This window comes from Macrotis lagotis, chromosome X (assembly GCF_037893015.1).
Source record: "Macrotis lagotis isolate mMagLag1 chromosome X, bilby.v1.9.chrom.fasta, whole genome shotgun sequence".
Lineage (NCBI taxonomy): Eukaryota > Metazoa > Chordata > Mammalia > Peramelemorphia > Peramelidae > Macrotis > Macrotis lagotis.
The window spans coordinates 459,275,571-459,299,380 of NC_133666.1; the positions used below are offsets into that span (position 1 = coordinate 459,275,571).

Sequence of the window (23,810 nt, forward strand, 5' to 3'; positions counted from 1 at the left end):
CTCGTCAAGCTTGAAGGTCTTTAAATATGAATCCCTTTCCAGATTATTTTCTTAGGAAAAATGTAAGTATGAGAGGTTGAGCTTCAGGAAGTTATGGTTTTGGTCCTAGCACCATTCCATTAAGTTGTTGAGAGCTTAAATGATAGGTGGTTAAATGAATGCCCTCCCTGGGAAAAAAAAAGCAATCTTTTGGAATAATGAAGTAAGATTCTTGTATAATATTAAGCTTTTGTTACTGTCAGTGGTTTTTTTTTTTTTGAAGCCAAAACGTATTTTTAGCATTTATTTCTGCTTAGAAATGAGATCATAAATTATAGATTATAGTCATTACAAATTGCTTTTTTATTCCTCCAGGTTGAATAGTTTTTTTGACTAGCATTATAGAGCAGGTTATATGGTTGCAATTTTTTTTTTGTATAACATAGATATATCTGGTATTTTAAAACTTAACTGGATTAAACTGCATTTTTATGGAAATTAAGTTCTCTTAATTAAAATAAACATTGTTTCTGAAATGCCTAGTCTGAAAAAAATGCTTATAACATTCATTTTTTTTTGTCTTAGGAGCCTCAAGCCTTATATGATGAAATTAAAACTGTTCCAATCACGAAACTCGATCGGACAGTAGCTGAGAAAACTGTAAAAAAGTATGTTGAAGATGAAATGGCAAGGTAAGATTCTTTAAACATGAATGCTAAGTAGTCCTAAATGTATTTTAATGATCTTTGTCAATTCTGTCCTTATAATAGTTGTTATAAGCATTTTAAATCTTCTACCATATTTTTAGTGTTGATAAGACCTCCTGCTCCACTAAATGGCTGTCCTGATATTTAATGATCATATGTAACTGATAGTTATTGAGTATTGCCAATGTATATCATATTCTGCTAGATCCTAGTTAACTTAAGCTTAAAAGAATGAGTCCTGTGACTTCTGACCACCAAAGTAGTTTAGCGTAGGAATTTGACTTAAGTAATACGTGTTAAAACAAAATTACACTGTAAATCTAGGTTTGTTTTGGAAATGTAAAGAGAATTAGTTTCATATTTACAATGCAGATTAAAGTTAAGTAATCATTTTTATACCTAATACAACTTTCTTTTTGGCATACATAGCCACTGTCCCTATTTTTTCCCCTCCTAAGCATCATTGTTTGGTTTCTCAGCATAATAATGAGTAGAATTATTTGGTTTCTCTACTAAACTTAATCCTTTAGGACTTCTTCCAGTTCACTTTAATTTTTTAATATGTTCAAAACAAAATCTTAAAATGATAAATATTATAGTCTTAGAATTCATACTTTTGACTTAATAATCTATAGGTTGATGAAAATAAAATAATATAAAACCAAATACATGCAATCTTCTGATTCTTTTTTTAATTTATTTTTTATTCTCATTTTCTACAAATTTTTTTTACATTAATAAAATATACTTGTTTACAAGTAAACAAAATACCCCTCCCCCCTTGAATATAGATAGACTAGCTTGGGCGAAAAAGGAAAGGGGAGAGAAAAAAAATTATAATTAAAAAAAAATAATAGTAATAATTGTAGGTATGGCCAGGTGGCGCAATGGACGAAGCACCAGCCCTGGAGCCACGAGCACCCGAGTCCACATCCAGCCTCGTAAACCCAATAATTACCCAGCCATGTGACATGCAAGCCACCCGATCCCCACTGCCCTGCAAAAACCAAAAAGAAGAAAAAAAAAAAAAAGACCCAAAATAAAATAGTAATAATAGTAGGGGTGGCTGGGTGGCAGATAGAGCATTGGCCCTTGAGCCAGGAGGACCTGGGTCCGAATCCAGCCCCAGACATCCAAAGATCACCCTGCTATGTGCCCCCAGGCAGGCCACCCAGCCCCGCTTGTCCTGCACCCTCCCCCAAATAATAATAACAAAAAATGTGCTTCAGTCTTTGTTTCAACACCATCAACTATGTCCTGAGTGGATCACATTCTTTATGATAAGTCCATCACAAAAGTTACTTCCATATTTTTCCACCATTGCCATTGCTGATCACAACTCCCTCCTTTTCGTATTTCTCCACTACCATGTACTATATTTTCTCTCTCCTTTCACTCTGACTGTGCTGTAGGGTCGCTGAGTGGCACAGCAGACAGATCCCTGGTCCTGGGGCCAAGAGGCCCCGAGCCCTCATACCACCCCTTAGGCCCAGAATCCACCTGGCCCTTTGGTCCTGGGTAGGCCTTCCAATCCCAGCCCCTTGCAAGAAGTAAAAAAGAAAATGTTATATCTGACCACTGTCCTCCCATGGTCCATCCTCTCCTCCTTTATTCACATCCCCACCCCTTCCCCCTGCTCCCCCCCCTCCCCCACGTACTCCTAAGCCTGGATTCTTTCATGTCCCCATCTTGGCTCCGCCCCCAAATACATGCAATCTTAATCTCATTTAAATTTCACTTTAATAGATAATGTGACATTAGATAGAGGAGAGATAGTTTCAGTTAAGATTCATATAGTAGGAATTCAATCACCTACCTTGGTTGGCCAAGAAATTTTTTCCTATTAATTATTATGACATATTTTATAAATTAGAATTCTGATGTGTTCTTTTGGTCTTAGACTTCCAGATCGTTTATCTGTTACTTGGCCTGAAGGAGATGAATTGTTACCAAATGAAGTCAAGCCTGCTGGGACCCCTATTGGTATGATTTCTTCCTAGTATTATTAAACATGAAATCTTTTTGGCTGTCTTTATTTATTTAACAAGAATTTACAGATCGGTTCTTACTTCAAATTACTCTTTGCTCTACACAGTTGCCAAAAGGATTTTTCCTAGATTTGTTTGATTTTGTCCCTCTCCTATGTAGTAGTCTCTTACAGTTTCATGTCATTTCTATGATAAAATATAAGCTCCTCATTTTGACTTTTAAAGATCTTCACAACTGTGGTGCAACCTTTCTTTCCAGTTTCATTGCCATTTTACTCTACTTCTTGCATGCTATGTGTAGTTCAGCCAAACTTACCTTCTCACATTCTTCATAATGTGGATTCTTCATCTGACATTTCCATCTTATTTCTTTGCCTTTTGTATTAGCTTTCCCACAGAATTTTCTCAGAGGCTTTGTTATTAAGCTCCAACATCAGCTTCTATTCAAAACATTACCTGATTTCCCCCAAGCCATCTTTTATATATTTGTGTTTATACACTGTATATTCTTTGTTTTGTCTTCTTTGATATAATCTCCTCGAGCTTGTTTTTGTTCCTGTTGGACTGGGTCTAGCATAGATTAGGCATTTAATAAATGTCTACTAATTGAACGATTAACCAGATTTTTGGGTTATAGCTTTATGAATTTTATTTTTCTTTTAATATTTCATTGATATTTAGGTGCTTTAAGAATTGAAATATTGAATAAGAAAGGAGAAGCCATGCAAAAGCTTCCTGGTACAAGTCATGGAGGTTCAAAGAAACTGCTGGTTGAGCTCAAGGTTATTTTACATTGTAAGTGGATAAATGGACATTGTGATTTTGTTGCTATTTTTCTTAGAAGCAGTATAGATTTGCAGTTTTCTTTTAAATTCATCAAATACTAACAGAGCTTTTAGGAACTTTTCTTCTTTGATTTCTTGGTGAGGTTTAGACTTATAGTAATGTAATCTCCTTAAAATTATGAACTCTATTTTCATCTTTATTTTAATGCCTCTGCTCATAAGTAAGAGATGATTAATTAATTGAACTGTATGAAAATGTCAGCTACAAACTTGATTGTATTTTTACTTTGCTACTCCAAGCAGAAGTGGGTTTTTTTGGTACTTTTACTCTTTTATTTCTTTTGGGTATTAACTTAATACTTTTTTCGCTGAGTCAAGAAAAGTATTCACTGGTTAGTATTATTTAGGGCATTGCAATTGAAAAAATAAAAACTCCCATTTTAGTTGTCACAGCTTCAAAAATCCAAGGCCTTTTTTGAAAGAGATCTGGCTGGGGGCAGGGGGGGGGTGTTGTATTGGGATTAGAATCTTGGGCTTTAGTGATAAGACAGAATCATAAAAGAGATGCTGTAATGATTGACATTACCGTGTTTGGTATGGGGCAGTAAGTAAAAGACAGAGAGGGCTATTTATTTTTGTGCTTATGGACTATGGCTCAGTAAGCTTGACCCCACCTTTTATTTAGCTATGTCAAATGAAGGAAATGATTTTACTTCATTGTTTTTAGGTTTCTTACTCTGTAAAATGAGGGGGGTTCAATTAGGTGATGTCTAAAATCATTTCCCAACATCTGTCATCCTGAAGTGAGGGTGCAGGAGCAGCATAGTTGGCCTAAGAGAGTTTTTTTTTTGATTGTCTCAAAATAAGTTATCACTTGTCCCCTGATTTCCAAAATCTCAGATTTTGCTTATCTCTTTGCCTGCCTACCTTCTCCCCACTTTCTCTACCTTGTTCTGAATACCAACCACCAAATCACTATCCACACTATCTTGGCTCAAGATCGTATCACACAATATATCTTGAAGGATGGCCTAAGAATGGTTTTGAAAGAGTTTGTTAGCAGAATTCACCTTTTCCTGAGGACTTTCTTCTCTCTGAGAAGTAATCTTCTCTAATAAGTCTATCCTGTTCATTAGTATTATCTGTGGAGTCTATATTCAACCCTAAACTATCAAAATGCTGAGAATTTGAGGATCCTTTCCTTAACAATGCATGTTAAAAGACAAGATGCAAAAAATAACTTTTGAACTTCTGTCTGTAAATTTCTTTTCATAAACCCACTGCCTCTAATTTGCTGCCTTAAGAAAATCAACAGCTCCCCTCATCTAGAAAATGAAGGAATTGGATTAGGGTTCCTTCGCTTGGTTCAGCAAGGGAAGCTAGGTGGTGTATTGGTTAGAGCACTGGCCTTAGAGTCTGGAGAACTGGAATTCAAATCTGACCTCATACTCTTGACACTAACTTGCTGTGTGACCTTGGGCAAGTCACTTAACTGTGACTGCCTCCATCCAGGGCCATCATCAATCATCCTGATTTATATTTGACCACTGGATCCAGATGGCTCCAGAGAAGAAAGTGAGAATGGTGACTTAGCATAGCACCACCCCTCATTCAAATTCAATTTATGTGCTTTTGGTGGTATCACCTTTCTGATGTCATGGTCTTCTTCGAGATTGAAAGACAAACATCATCATCATCATCATCATCATCATCATCATCATCATCATCATCATCATCACTTGGTTCCATGAAGCTAGGCTCTGTTAGATTTGATTTTATAAGAATTTAAAATACTATTAAGAGAATTGGCCAAATCATCTGGTTCATACTGTTGAGTTTTTATTGTCCTGTTTCTCATTGTATGATCTGTTGAATTAAATTTGAAAAGGAACATAGATGTATATACTGGGAAGCACTTCATACATGTTTGTCTTAGCTGGAATCTTTGTTAAGGCTTGTTAAAGAAAAATTTATGGGGGTGCCTAGGTTGCGCAGTGGATGTAGCACTGGCCCTGGAGTCAGGAGTACCTGAGGTCAAATCAGGCCTCAGACACTTAATAATTACTTAGCTGTGTGGCCTTGGGCAAGTCATTTAATTCCATTGCCTTGAAAAAGCTAAAAACAAAAAAATTTATAATAATTTGAGATAGTTATTACAAATGAAAGCATTTTAATTAAAGATATTCTGGCACATGCCTTAAAGTTTACTATTGCTTTCTGAACAAGGTATTTTCTGGTAGTTTGGAATTTTCTTTTTGAAAAAAGGTGGAATAAGTGAAGCTATATGAAATTCATTGGCTGAATTCAGAGTTTCATCTCTTGTATTGATTTCTTGAGTGTAATTGGAACTCTTTTTTTTTTCCCTCTTTTATGATAAAGCTTCAAGTGGGAATAAAGAGATAATTTCACATATCAGTCAGCACGGGGGAAAATGGCCTTACTGGTTCAAGAAAATGGGTGAGTCATCCTTCAAATGTTAAGAAACTTAATATTTTGGTGACTGGTTAGTAATGATTTTTTGTTTATATCTAGAAAATATTCAAAAACTGGGCAATTACACCTTAAAATTGCAAGTTGTATTGAATGAAAGTAATGCAGACACTTATGCAGGCCGTCCATTGCCTTCAAAAATATTTAAATTTTCTGTCAAAGGTAAGCAAAGTTTTGAATTTGCTTTAAATTCTTTTAGTTCCCTGAAATACCATTTTAAAATAAAATGGCGGAGAGACTTGTTTTCTTCTCAGATATGTAGATAGTCCTAAAAATTTGCTGTTAGAAGAATTGACAGTGAGTACATTGTTTTATCTTATAGGACTATTCGATAATTTTCAATTCAGAGGGGACTGTTGCATTCTAGAGTCACTGGTTGTAGTTATGGAGTCAAAAAAGAATTCCTTCTTATGGTTAGAATATTGACTCTGAGTATAGACAGTTCTGAACTTTCACAGGGGTAATATCACTAGAAAATTTGCAAAACTCCAAAACAAAGGTGTTGATACATTTAGCCTATAGGAAATAATTGGTTTATGGTTCTATGACCTCCAAAATCTTACCTTTCTCTAGAGATTGCTGCATTCTGCATTCAGTTCTTGATAATATGTATAATACTCATGAATTAACCACCTAATAGATGGAATATATAAAATAAAAATTGTACCATGCAAAACATTTTCCTTGCCATTATTTACCTAAAGTTCTGTGACTTTTTATTGCTAACATTTTCAATTTTTAAAAATTTACTTTTGACAGTACTAATTTTCATATTATATGAAATTTATACTGCCCTAAATACTGTATAACAACACAACATTTTTTTATTCTCATGTTAATTTTCTATTCCACTGCCATATGATTAGTATGGTATTGTAATATACTACTGTAAACCTTTTGACCTTGACTTCTGAAAACTAAAGGAGAATTTACTGAGAATTTAGTTGTTGCTGTCAAAATAATTAGAAAGGTCTTAGCATTGCCTTAGAGACAAAATACTTCTTTGAGGACATAATTACAGCATAAAACTTGAGTTTTAAAGGAAAACAACGAAAATATGCCATGAGTGCACAGGCAAGCTCTTTACAATGGCTAGGTGAGAAAGACCAGTGAAAGGGTTTGATAGAATACCTTCTACTATACAGCCTTGGGTGTCATATCTCATTTTATTCTTTATTGCATTTAACTATCAATGTGCAGTAGCCAGCTTGAAAATGATAATGAAGTTGCTATTTAAATCACAGGGATACATGAGGATTATATTTCTTGTAGTTTGGGAGTCAGTAGTGGGTATTTATTCTCTCCAATTTTCAAAAATGAACTCCTCTTAGAAATTTGAATATATTTTTATTAAAATTTGCCATTCTTTCAGATATCTCACTGGCTCAGTAAAAGCTTAGCTGCATTGCTAAACTGCAGATTATATGAAAATTATTCTTTATTGTTCATTTATTATTGAACTTCCTTTATAGACAATCAGTCTCTTAAGATCAGATTTTTCTTAATACTGTTGACAGTTTACAAATAACTTTCAGTTGTCATGTCAAAATTATTTTGCTGCTTTTATGTTGTAATGAACATATTTATTTAAGTTAATTTTTCAATCATTGTTTTTCTATGAAAGAGGGTAAACCAGAGAAATTTTCAGTGGGGCTTCTAGATCCTCCTTTTCGTGTTGGAGTTCCATTCAGTATTCCTCTGGAGTTGCAGGATGAATTTGGTCATACTACTCAACTATTAACTGATATTAAGCCAGTTCTTGAAGCAAGGTAATTTGAGAAAATAAGCTTTAACCTTTTTTCCCTCATTATATTGATTCTCTGTTTAATTTTGTTCTTATTTTGTTTCAAATAATAATATAAAAGTTTTAAATGTTAGCATCTCTTTTATCATTTGCTTTATTTAGATGATATTTTGTCTTTTGATTCCCTTGTGCCTTACTTAAACTACCAGCATACCTCTGTTATATGAATATTTTAAAGTGTAAAGAACTAAGTATAGTTATAGCCTGGGTTGGTACCAAATGGCATGTCCTCTTCCCTCCCCCAACTAGGCTATTCAGGTCTCACTGATTACCTTCTTGCAAATATTTCCTTCTCCTTCTGAATAGACAGTGACTCTTGTTTCCATCTTTGCTTGAAGGGGATTCAGAGTTCCCACTACTTTATACACTTTGCTTTCCCATTGAGAGTAGGTCCATTCCTTCCAACCTTCCTGCCCTGTTGAGTAGACACCTAGATGATTAATCTATTGCCTTGTATTGTTTGTTAATTTTAAAACATTTATGTTTTCCCATCTACATTGAAAAATCATTTGGTATACTAACACAGATTTTTACAGTGCTTTCTTGTGCCATGACATACAAGCCACTACATAAATTTGTTGACGTAATCATGGAGAATCCAAATTTATATAATGGAGTACAGATATATTCGGTGGAATGTAATTAATTGACTAATTGTAAAAGTGGATAATTCTGACACTGGTGACATTGGTTAGGAATTGGTAATATTGAAAGTGAGTTTTTGATCTGTAACATGTAACTTATGAATACTTAAATCAGGTGCTCTTAGAATTTTATTGTTGAAGCAATAGGAGAAGAAAAATAGCTTTCTTTTCTTTCTTTCTTTCTTTCTTTCAAGTGGCTTGTCTTTACAATACGAAGACATAAGCAAAGGACCAAATTGTGTAATTAGGGGTGTTACTGCTAAGGGCCATGTGAACTCCTATCAAGGCAAGGTAAGCACTCTATCTTAATGTTATTTATTTTATAAATTTATTGATTAAACAATACCATGTGATGATAAAATATTATTTCTCTTATAGTGATTTTTGAACATTTCTTTGAGACTAACTATCTGCTGCTTAAAAAGATATTGGTTTAATATGTCATCAATTTCATAACACTTAGGAAATTAGAAAACATGATCATTAATGAGTCCAGGTTTTTTGCTATAGAAATGTTATTGTTTATAATAAATATTATTACTGTAGCAATAAAGAGCAGAAATGAATTTTATTTCATTTTTTCCCCAATTAAATATCAGGAAAATTTTAGCATTCCTTTTTAGAAAGATTTTGAATTCTAACTTTTTCTCTCTCCTTCCCCCCCTTCTAATAATGGTAGATTTCCTTATTGAGTATTAATTATAGAAGAAGAAATAGAACAAGGGGGTCACTCAATTATGAATACAGTAATTGAAAAATACGTTTTGATCTACATTCCAGAGTTCTTCAATTCTTCATTTGGATATAGATATCATTTTCTTTCATGTGTTCTTTGTACTTGTCTTGGATAATTCTGACAAGAACTGATTCATTCTTAGTTGAACATCACAGAATCTTGCTGATACTGTGTATATTCCTTTCCTGCTTCTGTTTGTTTCAATTTTCATCAGTTCATAGAAGTCTTTCCAGTTGTTTCTGAATTCTGCCTGTTCATCATTTCTTAATGCACAATAGTATTCCAATGGATTTATATGTACCAGCACTTGTTCAACCATTTGATGACCATCCGCTTCATTTCCAGTATTTTGCCATGACGAAAACGGCTGCTATGAATATTTTTCCACAAGTGGATCCTTTCCCCCCTTTTATGATCTATTTGGAATACAGACCTAGTAGTAGTTTTAGTGGATCAAAGGATATGCACAGTTTGGTTTTCCTTTGGGCACAGTTCCAAATTGTTCTGCAGAATGGTTGGATCACTTCACAGTTCTAACAATAGTGCATTAATGTCCCAATTTTCTCACATTCTCTCTACCATTTTTAATTTTCATTTCTTGTCATATTAACCAATTTAATAGATATGGACGTAGTATCTCAGAGTTTTAATTTGCATTTCTCTTATCAAAAATGATTTAGAACACTTCTTTCTTCTTATGTAAGCTACCTGTTTGTATCCCGTTCTTTATCCTGTATATATCAGTTGGGGGAATGCCTCATAGTCTTATAAATTTGATTTAGTTAAAATTCTCCTATTGCTTTCATTGTATAATGAGAGAGTTGAATAGGATATTGAATAGGAAATCCTTTCCAGCTCTTAACATTTTATAATTCTTTCAATTAACTTTGATATGTATTTTACAAAAAATTTTCACCATTAAAGGATGTCTCTTCTTTGCAAATGTAAGTAAAATGGGAGTAATAGAAAAGCCTCCTTAGATTAAAGGAAAGAAAGATTTTTATACTATTCAAAGGCACTGGGAAAAATTCTGCTTGTTTACACATATTGAATAAATCTTGGGCAAGTTATTTAATCTCTCAATGACCCCAGACAGCTCTAAGACTGATGGAATGAATTTTCTCATTGAACATTTCCTCTACCAGTGAAATGAAAGGTCCAATTTTTTTCCCCAATAGGAACTTGATTTATCCCAATCTAAGGCAGTAATAATATTTATTGTATTAGTAATGTTATATGAAATTTTCCTGATTATTTTCTTTCTCATTGATAAGGCCACCCTATTTTTAATATTTAAAATAAGTTTATTTATTTATTTTTGAATTTTACAATTTTTCTCTAAATCCTACTTCCCTCCCCCCCCACCCCCAAAGAAGGTAATCTGTTAGTCTTTGTATTATTTCTGTGCCATACATTGATCTAAATTGAATGTGTTGAGAGAGAAATCATACCCTTAAGAAAAAAAAAATAAAGGAGATAACAAGATTACCTAAAAGGGTAATTTTTTTTTTTTAAATTAAAGGAAGCCCTCTCTGGTCTTGGTAAGACTTCACAATTCTTTCTATGGATACAGATGGTATTCTCCATTGCAGATACCCCAGAATGGTGCCTGATTGTTGAACTTATGAAATGAGGAAATCCAATAATGTTGATCATCAACCCCATGTTGCTGTTATGGTGTATAATGTTTTGATCTCGCTCAGCGTTAGTTCATGCAAATCCTTCCAGGCTTTCATGAATTCCCATCGCACCCGATTTCTAATTGAACAGTAGTGTTCCATCACATACATATACCACAGTTTATTAAGCCATTCCCCAATGGATGGACACTCACTCAATTTCTTATGCTTTGCTGCCATAAACAGGGCTGCTATGAATATTTTTGTATAAGTATTGTTTTTACCCTTTTTTCATGTTCTCTTCATTGTACAGACCCAGTAGTGGTGTTGCTGGATCAAAGGGTATTCACATTTTTATTGCCTTTTGGGAGTAATTGTTCTTCAGAAAGGTTGGATGAGTTCACAGTTGTACCAGCAATGCTTTTAGATTGTCAGATTTCCCGCATCCCTTCCAACATTGATCATTTCTGGTTATATTGGTCAATCTGAGAGGTGTGAGGTGGTACCTCAGGGATGCTTTCATTTAATGCGTTTTTCTAGTAATGATTTAGAGCAATTTTCATATGACTGTAGATAGCTTTGATTTTGTCATCTGTAAATTGCCTCCATGTATCCTTTGAATGTCATAATATTCTTGTGAATTCAGTTATTTCTGTTTTTTGCCTTAAATTACTTGATAATTTTGGTTTTTAATGAATTAGCTTTATTCTGCATGTTTTACATTGATGTATACAAATTTTAGTAAGCAACAAGTTACAGTATTTTCTGTTTAATTTAATTTTAAAACATCAAATCATTTTGCTTTTAGAATAAACATTCAAATCCTTGTGAATTCAATGTTTAATTTCTTAAATATTCTTTTTCACCAGAACTTTAGCTTGAAGGTTATTCTGCCAGGTTTAAAAGAAGAATCTCAGATTTTGAAAATTAGATTACTTCCTGGTAAATACTACTTTTTAAAAAGTTTCTATTAGTATGGCTATAAATGTTTACTTGTGCACTTAACTTTTTTTTTAATAGTTTTTGTCTTTCTGGGAAGATGAAACAATAAAATTGAAAATTACTTTCTTCCCATTTCTGGAATTAATTATAATGTGAAAGTCTCTTTTTTGATAGAAATCAGCTATGAATAACAGGTATTGGAGGTTATATTTTTCTTTATGAACTTTGAAAAGAGAAACGAAATAGTAGTTAACAGTGAAAGTTTTCTGCCTCAGGTTGGATAAAATGACCTTTGAGATCCCTTTAGACTCTTAGATTCTCTGATCATGAACTAAGATAGCTTAGTTCAAGCATAATTTTTTAGGTCCAAATCTAATTATTATTTCCTAATTTTTCTTTTGAAATTTCAAAATTTCAACTTTTGAAATGTAAAAAATGTCATTTTGTATAATTTGTATAATCACAGACTTTTCTTGTTAAACAGTGGAAAGAGTCTTATTATGTAATTAGTTTTTTACACCTACTATTGTATTCTTGGAATAACTACTTAACTTCCTTGTCCCACTTGTCAATCTCTAAAATGACATGGATGGATTAGTTGGGTTTTGAAGTTGTTTAGATCTGTGATTCTATCTTCAGGAAAGTGTTTACTAATGTCATCTAAATAACTTATCAAATTAGTCTTAAATTATAAAATTTATTATACTAAAATATTATAAAATATGTTCACCAAATTTTGTTAAGGGTATGACTTCCATACTACTCTTCTTTTGTTGTGCATTGGTTTAAAGATAGCTAAAAGTAGGGGCGGCTAGGTGGAGCAGTAGATAGAGTGCTGGCCTTGGAGTCAGGAGTACCTGGGTTCAAATCCAGTCTCAGACACTTAATAATTACCTAGCCGTGTGGCCTTGGGCAAGCCACTTTACCCCACTGCCTTGAAAAATCTAAAAAAAAAAAAGATAGCTAAAAGTGATTGATATATGTTTTAAATTTTGAGTGATTGAAAAATTTAAATTTGGCACATGTCTAGAAAAATATTAGAGGCATATTTGGGAAAGAGTGAATTTGACATCACTAAATTTTTGTAAATTTTCTTGCTTAGCTAAGTAAGGACAAGCTGGGAATACCTCTAAAGTAAAAATCATGGCACACTTTTTCTCCTTTCTCTTTTTTTTTGTAATGTGAGTTTTTCCATTCAGTACTTTAGTTTCTTCAAATTTGCAGTTTATTGTTTTAAGACTTTGAATTGGAATAATTCCTGTAATGCCAGTTTTAGGGCTAGTGAGATCTAGGTTCAAAGTCTACTTCTCACCCATCTTCGCTGAGATTCTGGGGTAGGTACTCTAGGTAACTCAAAGATTAAAGAGAAGGTGCCGCCTTGCATTAACATAGGGAGTTTCTTAACATGAGCATTTCTTATGTCAAATTGATCAGTTTGTCTTCTATCCCCTATCATATTTCTTTTTTTTTTAATTAAGGCATTTGGGTTTAGCATGAGTTGTCCAAGGTCATAGAGGTAGGAAATTATTAAGGTCTTAGATCAGAATTGAACAATTACAAAGAATTACAAATCTCAGCCTATAAAGAATATATGTTAATTCATAGTACATATATACACATAATTAAAATATATGGCATTTGACATTTGGATAGAAATGATCAAAAATGAGATCTTTTTTTTTCTGGATATCCCTTAAGCCTTTTTTCATCTTATGTATTTTTAACATATGAAACAGCAATTCCACATTTGAAATTGTAACTTAATTCCATTTTGGGGTTTTCCTCATAGGACCTCCTCATCAATTGAAAGTGAAACCAGATTCTGATTTTCTAGTTATTGAAAATGGAACAGCTTTCCCATTCCAGGTAGAAGTTTTAGATGAATCTGGAAATATCACAGCACAGCCCAAATTGATTGTTCATTGTAAGGTAAGTTAAATTATAATACCTGGATTTTTGTCTTTAATTTTCTATTTCTAGACATCATGGATCATATATTTTATATAGTTGGTCTTTCATTCAGTGAAACAGTATTTGCTGTATGTTTGGACTTTAGCAATTATTTCATAGACAACAAAAGAGTACTAGATTTTGACTGAAAATACAGAATAATGTCATACCCTTAATTTTGTTTATAGATTTAGTGCTCAAAACGCAGATAAGTCCATTCATATTCTTAGTAGTTTTACATCATTCTTTCAAGGAATTTGAATGGGGAAAATAATTCTTTTTAACCTTTCACACCAATATTTTTTTTAATTAAAGATATTATTTGAGTTTTACATTTTCCCCCCAGTCTTACTCCCCCCCCCATACACACACACACACACACACACACACACACACACACACACACGGTAATAGCAGTCTGTCAGTCTTTACTTTGTTTCCCTGGAAAATAATATTTTTGTGCTTGTGATAATTTATTATTTATTTATTTATGCGTGCATGCTAGGCTATGGGGTTAAGTGGCTTGCCCAAGGCCACACAGCTAGGTTATTATTAAGTGTCTGAGGCCGCATTTCAACTTAGGTACTCCATGACTCCGGGGCTGGTGCTTTATCCACTGCGCCACCTAGCTTGTGATAATGTTATGGCAGTTTCTCCATTATAAATATTCAGAGTAGGGAAGAGGAGAGATATAAATATAGGAGAAAATGGAAAGATGTAAAATTAGTGAACGTTTGATTTCTGTTTTGAAATTTTTGTTAAGAATTGTTTTCAGTTAAAGAAATGAATTCAAACTTATCAACATTTCAGATTGAAATTTTCCAGTTTTTGAAGTAACTATACATAGAATATATAGCTAAAATCTATATTGTTTTTCTTGACCAAATTCACTCAAAATAATGATGCAATTTTGATTTGGAATCTCACTTTAGTTTATATATCCTATGTAGTTTTTAGGTGCTCCAAACCTTCCAATCTACAGTGTGGATTGTAGCAATGCTGGAACAAGCATTTTAACTGGACCTCCATTTCATGTGCAGAATATAAAAAAAGACCACATACTTAAAGCAAGGATTGAAATACCAGTAAGTTATTATTTATTACCAACATTTATGTTTCTGTAACATTTATTAAACTTACAAATGTATAAATCCCTTTATATTTTTTCACCTGATAAAATCTATGAAGAATATGATGCACACATTTTATATCTTGTGATTCAAGAAAGTCAAACTTTTTTTTTTTGAAAGGCAGTGGGGTTAAAGTGACTTTCACAAGGTGGTCACACAGCTAGGTAATTATTAAATGTCTGAGGCCCGATTTGAGCTCAGGTCCTCCTGACTCCAGGGTTGGTGCTCTATCCACTGTGCCACCTAGCTGCCCCAAACATATTATTTTTCTTCTATATATATTTGGTTGCTTTTTTTCTCAAAAACCACCTTTTAGTAAAAATACGAGTAGCTATTATAATTTGATACATTTTGAGAACTCATGCTTTTTCCATACATACATACATTCTCTCTCTCTCTTTCTCTATCCCCACTGCCTTTGCTTTTCTTTTTTCAGTTGTGGTCAGTAAGTAGGTGGTCATTAATGTAGCTATTTAGAACCCTTATTTTTAGGTAGAGATGATAAATTTACAATCAGATCTTTTAAAAAAATTATTTTCACCATTTACATGTAATACCATTTTAAGTATTTGTTTTTTACAATTTTTGAGTTCCAAAGTCTCCTCCTCCTCCTTCCTCCTTTGACAAGGCAAATAATTTTATATAGATTTTACATGTTAAATCATGCAGAACATTTTCATATTAACATGATAAAAAAACAAAAAATGGTTAGTGAACCATTTTTAAAAATTTACATAAGAGAACTGAAGGATGCAGATAACCAGAAAAATGTTTGGAAGTTACATGGATAATTTACTGTAGATTTATTTTTAAAAAGCAATATATATTCCAGAAGTTTAGTTTTTATATATTTACAATGTGGTTATTTTCTGTTTTAGTTAAATTAAAATCGTGAAAACCAAATATTCAATGTAATAAGTGGAAATTTTGAAATACTACATATATATGATGTACAATGTTGATGAAAAAGTTGTCTTTTTCACATGAGTATTATTAATAATTTTATTTTACATCTCCCAAGTAAATTCCATCTAAACAAAGCCAAGCACAAAATGTCTGGCAATATGAAGTGTTCCGTAATACACTCCATAACCTCTGCCAAAAGCAAAGGGGGAGGCACCTTCTCATGTTTCTTCTTTCAGTTGTAATTTTGCAGCACTGTCATTTATTACTTTTCTTTTCCCTGGCTGTCATTGTAGTTAGTTATTCAGTTTTGGAAATGTTACTTTTGGTCAGCTGTTAATTAATTTTGGCTCCACTTATTTTTTTCCTGCTAGAGTTGTAAAGATGTGCCTGCTGTAGAGAAGACTATCAGATTGCTCCCCAGTAGCCATGTTGCAAAACTGCAGATATTTAGTGTGGAAGGACAGAAGGCAATTCAGATCAAACACCAGGATGAGATTAACTGGATAGCTGGTGATGTCATGCATAATCTCATCTTTCAAATGTATGATGAAGGAGAAAGAGAAATTATTATAACTTCTGCTTTAGCTGAGAAAATTAAGGTAAGTCATCATAAAGTTCTCCCCCCAAATTTTATTTTGTTATAAATACTTAGTAATATCTTATTAGGGCAAAAAGTAAGCACAAAATTGATCACTAACCAAATAGTCAGGTCTAAGGTAGTATCTTTTTTTTTTTTTTTGCAAGAAAATGTGGCTGTTACTTTCCCAAGGTCACACAGTTTCTTGAGGCTGGAGTTGAGCTCATGTCCTCCTGACTGTTGGGTCAGTGCTCTATTCACTGTGCAACCTCACTGCACTCCAAATAATACTAATCTTTAGGTACAAAAATTTGAGGGGAAAAGGCTATCAGTTTTTCTGTTTCCTAATGTAATACTGTTTATTTAGTTATGGCAGCATATGGGATGGGGCTCATTTGAACTCTACTAGGGATAACGAAACTGATTGGTTTCACTTAGGCCACATCAGTATGATTGACCTCCTGAGAGTGGGGGGGATTGTTGTGTGAGTGAAGTGGGAACAACTAACGTGCTAAGAAACTTCTTGCTAATCGACAGTGGTGTCTCAGGTCTGTGTTTCTCTACTACATTTAGAGCCTGGCTCATATCAAGAGAGCCAGACTCAAATGAAAAAATTGAAATAGAGATGAAAGGCAAGAGAATTGTTAGTATAGCAGTTCCCCCGGTAATTGGGAGTATATTACAGTAGATGAGTATTTGATGGAGTTGATAAAATGGTTTCCAAGAAATGTCTTCAAGAAATTTGGTCTATTTTAAATATCTCCTTAGTGATACTTAAGCCTTGATTTTTCTGAGTAATGCAGAGTTATAGAGATGAATTTCATGCCACTCCTTTAAATATTTAAGGTAGCAAAGATCTGCCCTTTGTCCATAGAGTATGTTTTAAATTTCTTTGAGCTATAATACAACTCATTTTTAAGTAATGTAAACTAAATTTTCTTACACTATTAGGTTGTTTTTATTTGTCTATGGGAGTCCTTAAGTTTGAATAACGATGTGACTTAAACTAATTTGCTGAAATGATTTCATTATATTTCCTCTTACATATCATTTAATCAGACATTTCTCTTTTTCATTTGTGGTATCTCTCTAGCCAGGGTCCCTGAAGGATGTAGCCATACTGTGATTAATGCAGTATAGAAACAGATATTCCTGAGACATTGTTTATTTGATTGCAGTGGTATTTGAAGAGACTTTTACAGAGTAGAAATAGTGATGAAAATGTGAAGTCATTTTCCAAACAATAGTTTGATGTTTATTCATTGGCATTATTCCTAATCTTTTACTGAGTACTTTGTTTTTTCCATTATTACAAAATATTTATTGATTTTTAGTTTTATTTTTACATCACATATATTAAATATGTTTTTCTCCCTCTCATCTTTTAACTTGTGTAACTATAGTTACTCAAGTTCTACCATTAGTTATAGCCCTTTCCTGATGAACAGGCATCTATTTTGTTCTCTGTTCTTTGCTACTCAGTATTTTACGTGTTATATCACCTTATATCCTTGAAACAGTCTTTTGTTATTGATACTGTAAATATTATAATTTCCATATTACAGATGAGCGAAATAGTTCATATATAACTATTAGTTTGTTCACAGTGGCCTCACTAGAATTGCTTTTCAGTATAGGAAACATTTGTTAAGTACTTAGTATAAGCTGGATATCATGTAGGACACAAGTTCCTCAAGGAAGAGAAAAAAATTTCCTTTAAATCCTGAATTTTATAGTTTAACAATTTTTATGACTGAAAGTTCAGTTATTTCTACTACTTATCTAGGTTTCCTCCTCAATTCTGCTCAAGCTATAATAATTCCAGGAATACAACAGTTCCTAATGGTTTTTTCCTACATGGGTGTGTCTGATTTTTCTCTCCTAGGTTAATTGGACACCTGAGATTAATAAGGAACACTTGCTTCAGGGTTTGCTACCTGATGTACAAGTACCTTCATCTGTGAAAGATATGAGATATTGCCAGGTTTCATTCCAAGATGATCATGTATCATTGGAGAGTGCGTTTACTGTAAGGTCTGTGGGTTTGTCGGCTTTTCTCTGAATTTTAAATATTTTACATATTTTTTTAATGTGTTTATGGAATAAATACAATGGGTTATTTTTAGAATTGAATTTTATTTGGAAAATTAAAAACTAATCCAAGAAGTTTTGAAGACTATTCCCAAGGTGTTATAATAAGCCGTATTTGAATCATCGGCTTCCAGCTTTTCTGTCTGAAAAAAAAAGAGCAAGCCTTGATATTGGCAAAGTTTAAACTAAAGAGCCTACATTGTAATGGAGAAAAATACAGAATCTACCAAAAGAAATTTACCCAGAAGTAGGAAGTGATGAGGATAACTATCATTTTCATACAGTCTACTTTGCAAATGTTTAGGGAAAAAGGGATAGTATACTGAATGAAAGGGGAAATTTTTAAGGTGATAAAAGTAGGAGTTACATTTTTGATACTTACCCTGGCATGGAAATGGAGATTGGAATAACTTTTTGAGCTCCAGTTAAGTCTATTTAAATTTAAAAATTAGATTACATAAATGGGAATAATGAAATATATCTGGATTAAAAGATGGGAGTCAGACTATAGCCATAATAAATACAAATCTGAAGAGTTTGTATTTCATCCCAGAGACATTACTGAGAAGTTACATTTTCTTAGCCAGGAAGTGATATGGTTTAACTTTTGACATTGGACGATTATTTTGGCCTTTGAAGGATGGATTAGAAATAGAAGATCAGTTAAGAGTCATGGTGGGAGAATAACCACCTAGAAATGGTAATAGGGAAGTAATGAATAAATCCAATTCTTTGTCTTGGCAAAGTAAGTTCAGATAGGAGAAACCATGAGAGATAGGAGGAAGAGAGAAGGAAGTAGTGTCATAGAAAGTGCCAATGGGGGTGGCTACGTGGCTCAGTGGATAGAGTACTGGCCCTGGAGTCAGGAGGACCTGAGTTCACACCTGGCCTCATGCACGTAATTGAAAAGTTTGTAGCCAGTAGAAAAGAAGTCAGGAAGAGATCACCTTCTCTGTCATTCCTCAGTGTCAGTTTTTTTTATGTTTTTGCAAGGCAAATGGGGTTAAGTGGCTTGCCCAAGGCCACACAGCTAGGTAATTAAGTATCTAAGGTCGGATTTGAACCCAGGTCCTCCTGACTCCAGGGCCAGTGCTCTATTCACTGTGCCACCTAGCTGTCCTGTGGATAAGATTTTTAATGCAGGATATCAACCAACTAGCTTTTGGAATTTGACAGTGTCATTGAGCTTTGTAGAAGAGAAGGTTTTTAAGCTAAGTAGTGTATGAGGTCATTTTTACTTTGTAAACAGCAACTCTAAATTTCAAGAATTACAGAGCAAGAAGTATAGTTGTCTACTTCACAATGTATGAAGTTTTTCCCCACAGTTTGTCTTCAGGTGGCATCTGGATAATTACTTGTTCGATATTTGTTAGAGGGATTTGTTTGGGTATGGATGGAACTTGTTGACCTTTTAAGATTAGTTATTTAAGGGAATATATTCAGTTGACTTCAAGAAGCATTTGTGAAATGTAATTTTTTTTGCAAATTTTTGAAAAGCAGGAATAGATGTATACCTCAAAAGCTTAAATTCTACAGGAAGCATACAGTTTTTAGATAACTGAATGTAATATGTAATATACACACGCACACACACACACTTATATAATATAGTTAGCTTTTTTTGGAGCAAGTGGCATTTTGTTTGAGTCTTGATTAAAAAGTGATTACAAAGTTTTGTATCAGGGTGGTTAGAGCACTGCTCCTGGAGTCAGGAGTATCTGGGTTCAAATCTGGCCTCAGACACCTAATAATTACCTAGCTGTGTGGCCTTTTGCAAGCCACTTAACCCCATTGCCTTGAAAAAAACCTTAAAAAAAAAGTTCTGAATCATAAATTTTCTAGATGAATTCCTTTTTTGCTTACTTTTGGGATTTTTATAATCTGTATTGTTTTTGAGTTGGTTAGGTGTATCATTGATCTGTTGTTGTTACGACATTTTTTTCATTGTTTTCCAAATCCTCCTGTGATCCTCTTTGGGGTTTTCTTAGCAAAGATCCTGGAGTGGTTTGCCATTTCTTTCTCTAGTTCATTTTAAAGATGTGGAACCTCTTGCAAAGTACGGTGATATTTCTTGCCTTAGGCTCTTCCAGACTCCAGAACCATCGTTGCACTCCTAAGCTAGTGTCTGATATCTTTGATAGGGCCATCTAAACTTCTATAAACATTTTCTTTAATTTATGACTTAAGGAAAGATTTATGATTTGTAAACTAATTTCAGACCACTGCCTGATGAACCAAAACAACTTAAATGCAAGTTAAAAGGAGTAAAAACAATTCAAATGGGTCAAGAGCTCCAAGGAGAAATAGGTTAGTATGGCATATTGTATTTTTTTTTTTTATTTTCCGGTTATATGCACATATAGTTTTTCAGCATTCATCCTTTTGTAAACTGTTGAGTCCCACATTTCTCTACTATCCGGTTTTTCCTCCTCCTGCCCCATGACAGCAAACTATATAATATAGGTTGAGCATGTAATTGCATTAGATCTAAATGGGAAAGAACTACAAGAAAGAAAAAACAAAAAAAAATTTCAAAAGTGAACATTGTACGGTTTGCTCTGCATTCAGATTATATAGTTTTTTCCCTTTGGATATGGATTGCATTTTCCCTAATAGGTTTTTGAGAATTGTCCTTAATCATTGAACTGTGTCCATCATAGCTGATCATCTCACAGTGGCACTGTTTATATGTACAAATGTTATAAATGATACCTAATATCCAGAAAAAGACTGAGGGGTTCCAGATTCTTTATTTTTAAAATCAGAATGAATTATAACCAGGAGAGTATGGCAACTAGGATGTTAGAGATCTCCATGTAACTCATTAGAATGTTTGATGATTTGCAGATATTTCTGATTTTTAAAAACCTTAAATTAACCTCATGGAAAGAATGGACTCTAGTAGTCTTACCTATATAATTTTGTGTAAGTCATTTAAATATGGATGAACCTCAATTTCTTGAACTGTAATTAGGGATAAAAATATTTACACTATTTACCCTTTTTTTTTTCTGCCAGATAGTCTTTAATGGGAGATTCAGTACTTTTAGCATCTTGACACTCCCTTCTACAAGACAGAAAATAAGCAGACAAAAAAAATAAAATAAAAATAAAAAAAAGATAGTGAACAACCTGCCCTCCTCTATCACACCTTTAGCCAAGAGACATTTTCTAATACTGGTATCCCTTGAGATGATCTGGAAAATCAGTACAGTTCTATCTACCTCTGTTTTAAGGTGCAAATTACAAAAAGACCTCACATTGTTGTGGATAATTCCCAGATCAGCTCTACTTTGTAGCTTAAAGTTTTAGAGAGCTAGTTGAGTAGATGAGAAGTGACTTGCTTAGGGCCACAGAGCTGTATGTTTAGAATCAGAATTTGAAGCTGGATCTTCCTGTCAGTGAAAACAATACTTATCTGGCACTTCATCTGCCTCAAGCTGTCACAGTAGCTGTTAGAAAAATCTAATGAGCATACATTGAAGCATCATTATCCACTTGAATTTTGAAAGTTACATTTTTGCTTCTTTTGACCAGGTTGGAAGTCCTAACCTGAAGAAGTGATAAATCATAATTTGAAATAATCTCTAATATCCTGAGAGAGGCAGCAAGACTTACTAGTTAGATGGCCAGATTTGGGATCAGAAGGACTGGATTCAGTTCTTGTCTCTGACATATACCTGGCATTGAACCTGGGCAAATCACTTTTTTTCAGTGCTCAAGGCAACTCAAAACCTTTATCTTGCTTATAGGTCTTGATTTCAATTCCTTTTCTTAAAATAATTCAGTTTGCGTCAGAATTCGTAACATTTTAGAATTAATTTGATTAAAATTGTATCATTGCAAAACATTTTCCTTTTGTTTTTAAAGAGGTAATAATTACAGATCAGTATGGAAATCAGATACAAACATTCACATCAAGTTGTTTAACTTCTTTGGGAATTTCTGGAAATGGACTTGATAAATCCAATTTGAAAATCAATTGGCAGGTAAGACTGACTTTCTAAAATGTATGTGATTTATTTCATATGAAAAATGGATATAATCTAGAAAGTGGCACATAGTAGTTTTTGATCCTTTTTTCAAATGAGAATGGATTTTCAGATAGGTTTTTTCCCTGACCACATATTTATAAAGATTTATACTTGATCTAGTAGGTTGGGGAAACAATAGAGCAGCATGTGTATTTATTATAGCCATTTAGTAATGTTTGATTTAAAATTTTAAAAACAAAGATATTGGACATCTTATTGAGACATGACTTGGGAAAACCTTGTTGCAATTTGTAACTAATTGTAATGTTTTGATCTCAAATAATAGAATTGAAATATAGGATTGTTGATTGACCTTATCTTGCATAAAAGAAAGACTATCAATGTGGACTGCACAGTATTCTTTCTAAAATAGTATCTTCATGTAATATTTCCCTTAAGCAACTTCCAGAGAGTCTTTATTGTCTACCATGTAAAGTTCAAACTATACTGCCTAACTTACAAGGCCTCAATCTATTGATTCACATTTATTTTTCAATATTCTTCATTAACCACTTTCTTCTTTTTTCTCTATGTGGCATATTCTTTTAAATAGTAGAACTGAATAGCTTTTGATAAAGCTACCCCTTACCTGGAATGTCTAAATTCTACCTGTTCATTAGGGACCAAGCTTGTCTCTGACGATTGCAAACAATAAATTCTTCTTTCTGTGGATTCCAGTGTTTAGAACAGTACCTGAAACACAGCAGCCCCTTGAAAAAGCTATGTGACTAGCATTTTTCTTGATTTTTTACTACTTTTATAATTAGTATTTTAGCACTTAATTATATCATTTGTCAGTGTCTTATCAAAGGGAGTTCTACGTGATTCAAGCTTAATAAATAGGTATGTGAATGGCTTTATTTTTAAATAGATTGGTAAGATGAAATAGATTGAAGGCTTTGAGACCATTTTTTAGGCTATTTTGCTTCTCTGCATCCCAGTATAGTGCTGCAAACTCTTAAGTTTTAGTTGATTGAGGTTTATCCATCCAAAAATGAAGCCTTATGAGAAATAATAATTCCTTTGAATTAAAAAAAAAGACTTTTGAGCATATTTTTCTTTCTTAACCTATCTTTATTATTAGGACAGCACACAGACAATTATTATAAAAGGCATAAAATTTAACCCAGGTCCTCCTGGAATCAAGGAACTCTGCTTTGCCTGGCGTGAGTTTTCCGACTTTCTTCGGGTACAACTAATTTCTGGACCACCAGCTAAACTTCTCCTGGTAAACTGGCCAGATTTAACAGAGGTAAGAGGGATTTATGGCTTGTTTTCGGAAATGTGAGATATAAATCATAGGATCATAGTTCTAATACTAGATAGAAATGTGAGATATAAATCATAGGATCATAGTTCTAATACTAGAATAGTTTAATTTTTAAAATGATTGCCTGGGAAGTCTTGAAAATAGTAAACTTTACTATT

At 33.3% G+C, this 23,810-nt stretch overlaps 1 protein-coding gene across 1 annotated transcript in view; it reads left to right on the forward strand.

Moving 5' to 3' along the window:
* Positions 1–23,810, forward strand: part of SMCHD1 (structural maintenance of chromosomes flexible hinge domain containing 1) — a 155,326-nt gene that overhangs the window by 60,265 nt on the left and 71,251 nt on the right. The window contains exons 15-29 of the mRNA XM_074200685.1: positions 565–671; positions 2,587–2,669; positions 3,356–3,469; positions 5,839–5,916; positions 5,992–6,111; positions 7,574–7,718; positions 8,592–8,688; positions 11,622–11,694; positions 13,484–13,623; positions 14,595–14,729; positions 16,052–16,279; positions 18,143–18,291; positions 20,567–20,655; positions 22,219–22,337; positions 23,467–23,634. Coding sequence (XP_074056786.1) covers positions 565–671; positions 2,587–2,669; positions 3,356–3,469; positions 5,839–5,916; positions 5,992–6,111; positions 7,574–7,718; positions 8,592–8,688; positions 11,622–11,694; positions 13,484–13,623; positions 14,595–14,729; positions 16,052–16,279; positions 18,143–18,291; positions 20,567–20,655; positions 22,219–22,337; positions 23,467–23,634 — 1,845 coding nt within the window. The remainder of the gene's footprint in view (positions 1–564; positions 672–2,586; positions 2,670–3,355; positions 3,470–5,838; positions 5,917–5,991; positions 6,112–7,573; positions 7,719–8,591; positions 8,689–11,621; positions 11,695–13,483; positions 13,624–14,594; positions 14,730–16,051; positions 16,280–18,142; positions 18,292–20,566; positions 20,656–22,218; positions 22,338–23,466; positions 23,635–23,810) is intronic.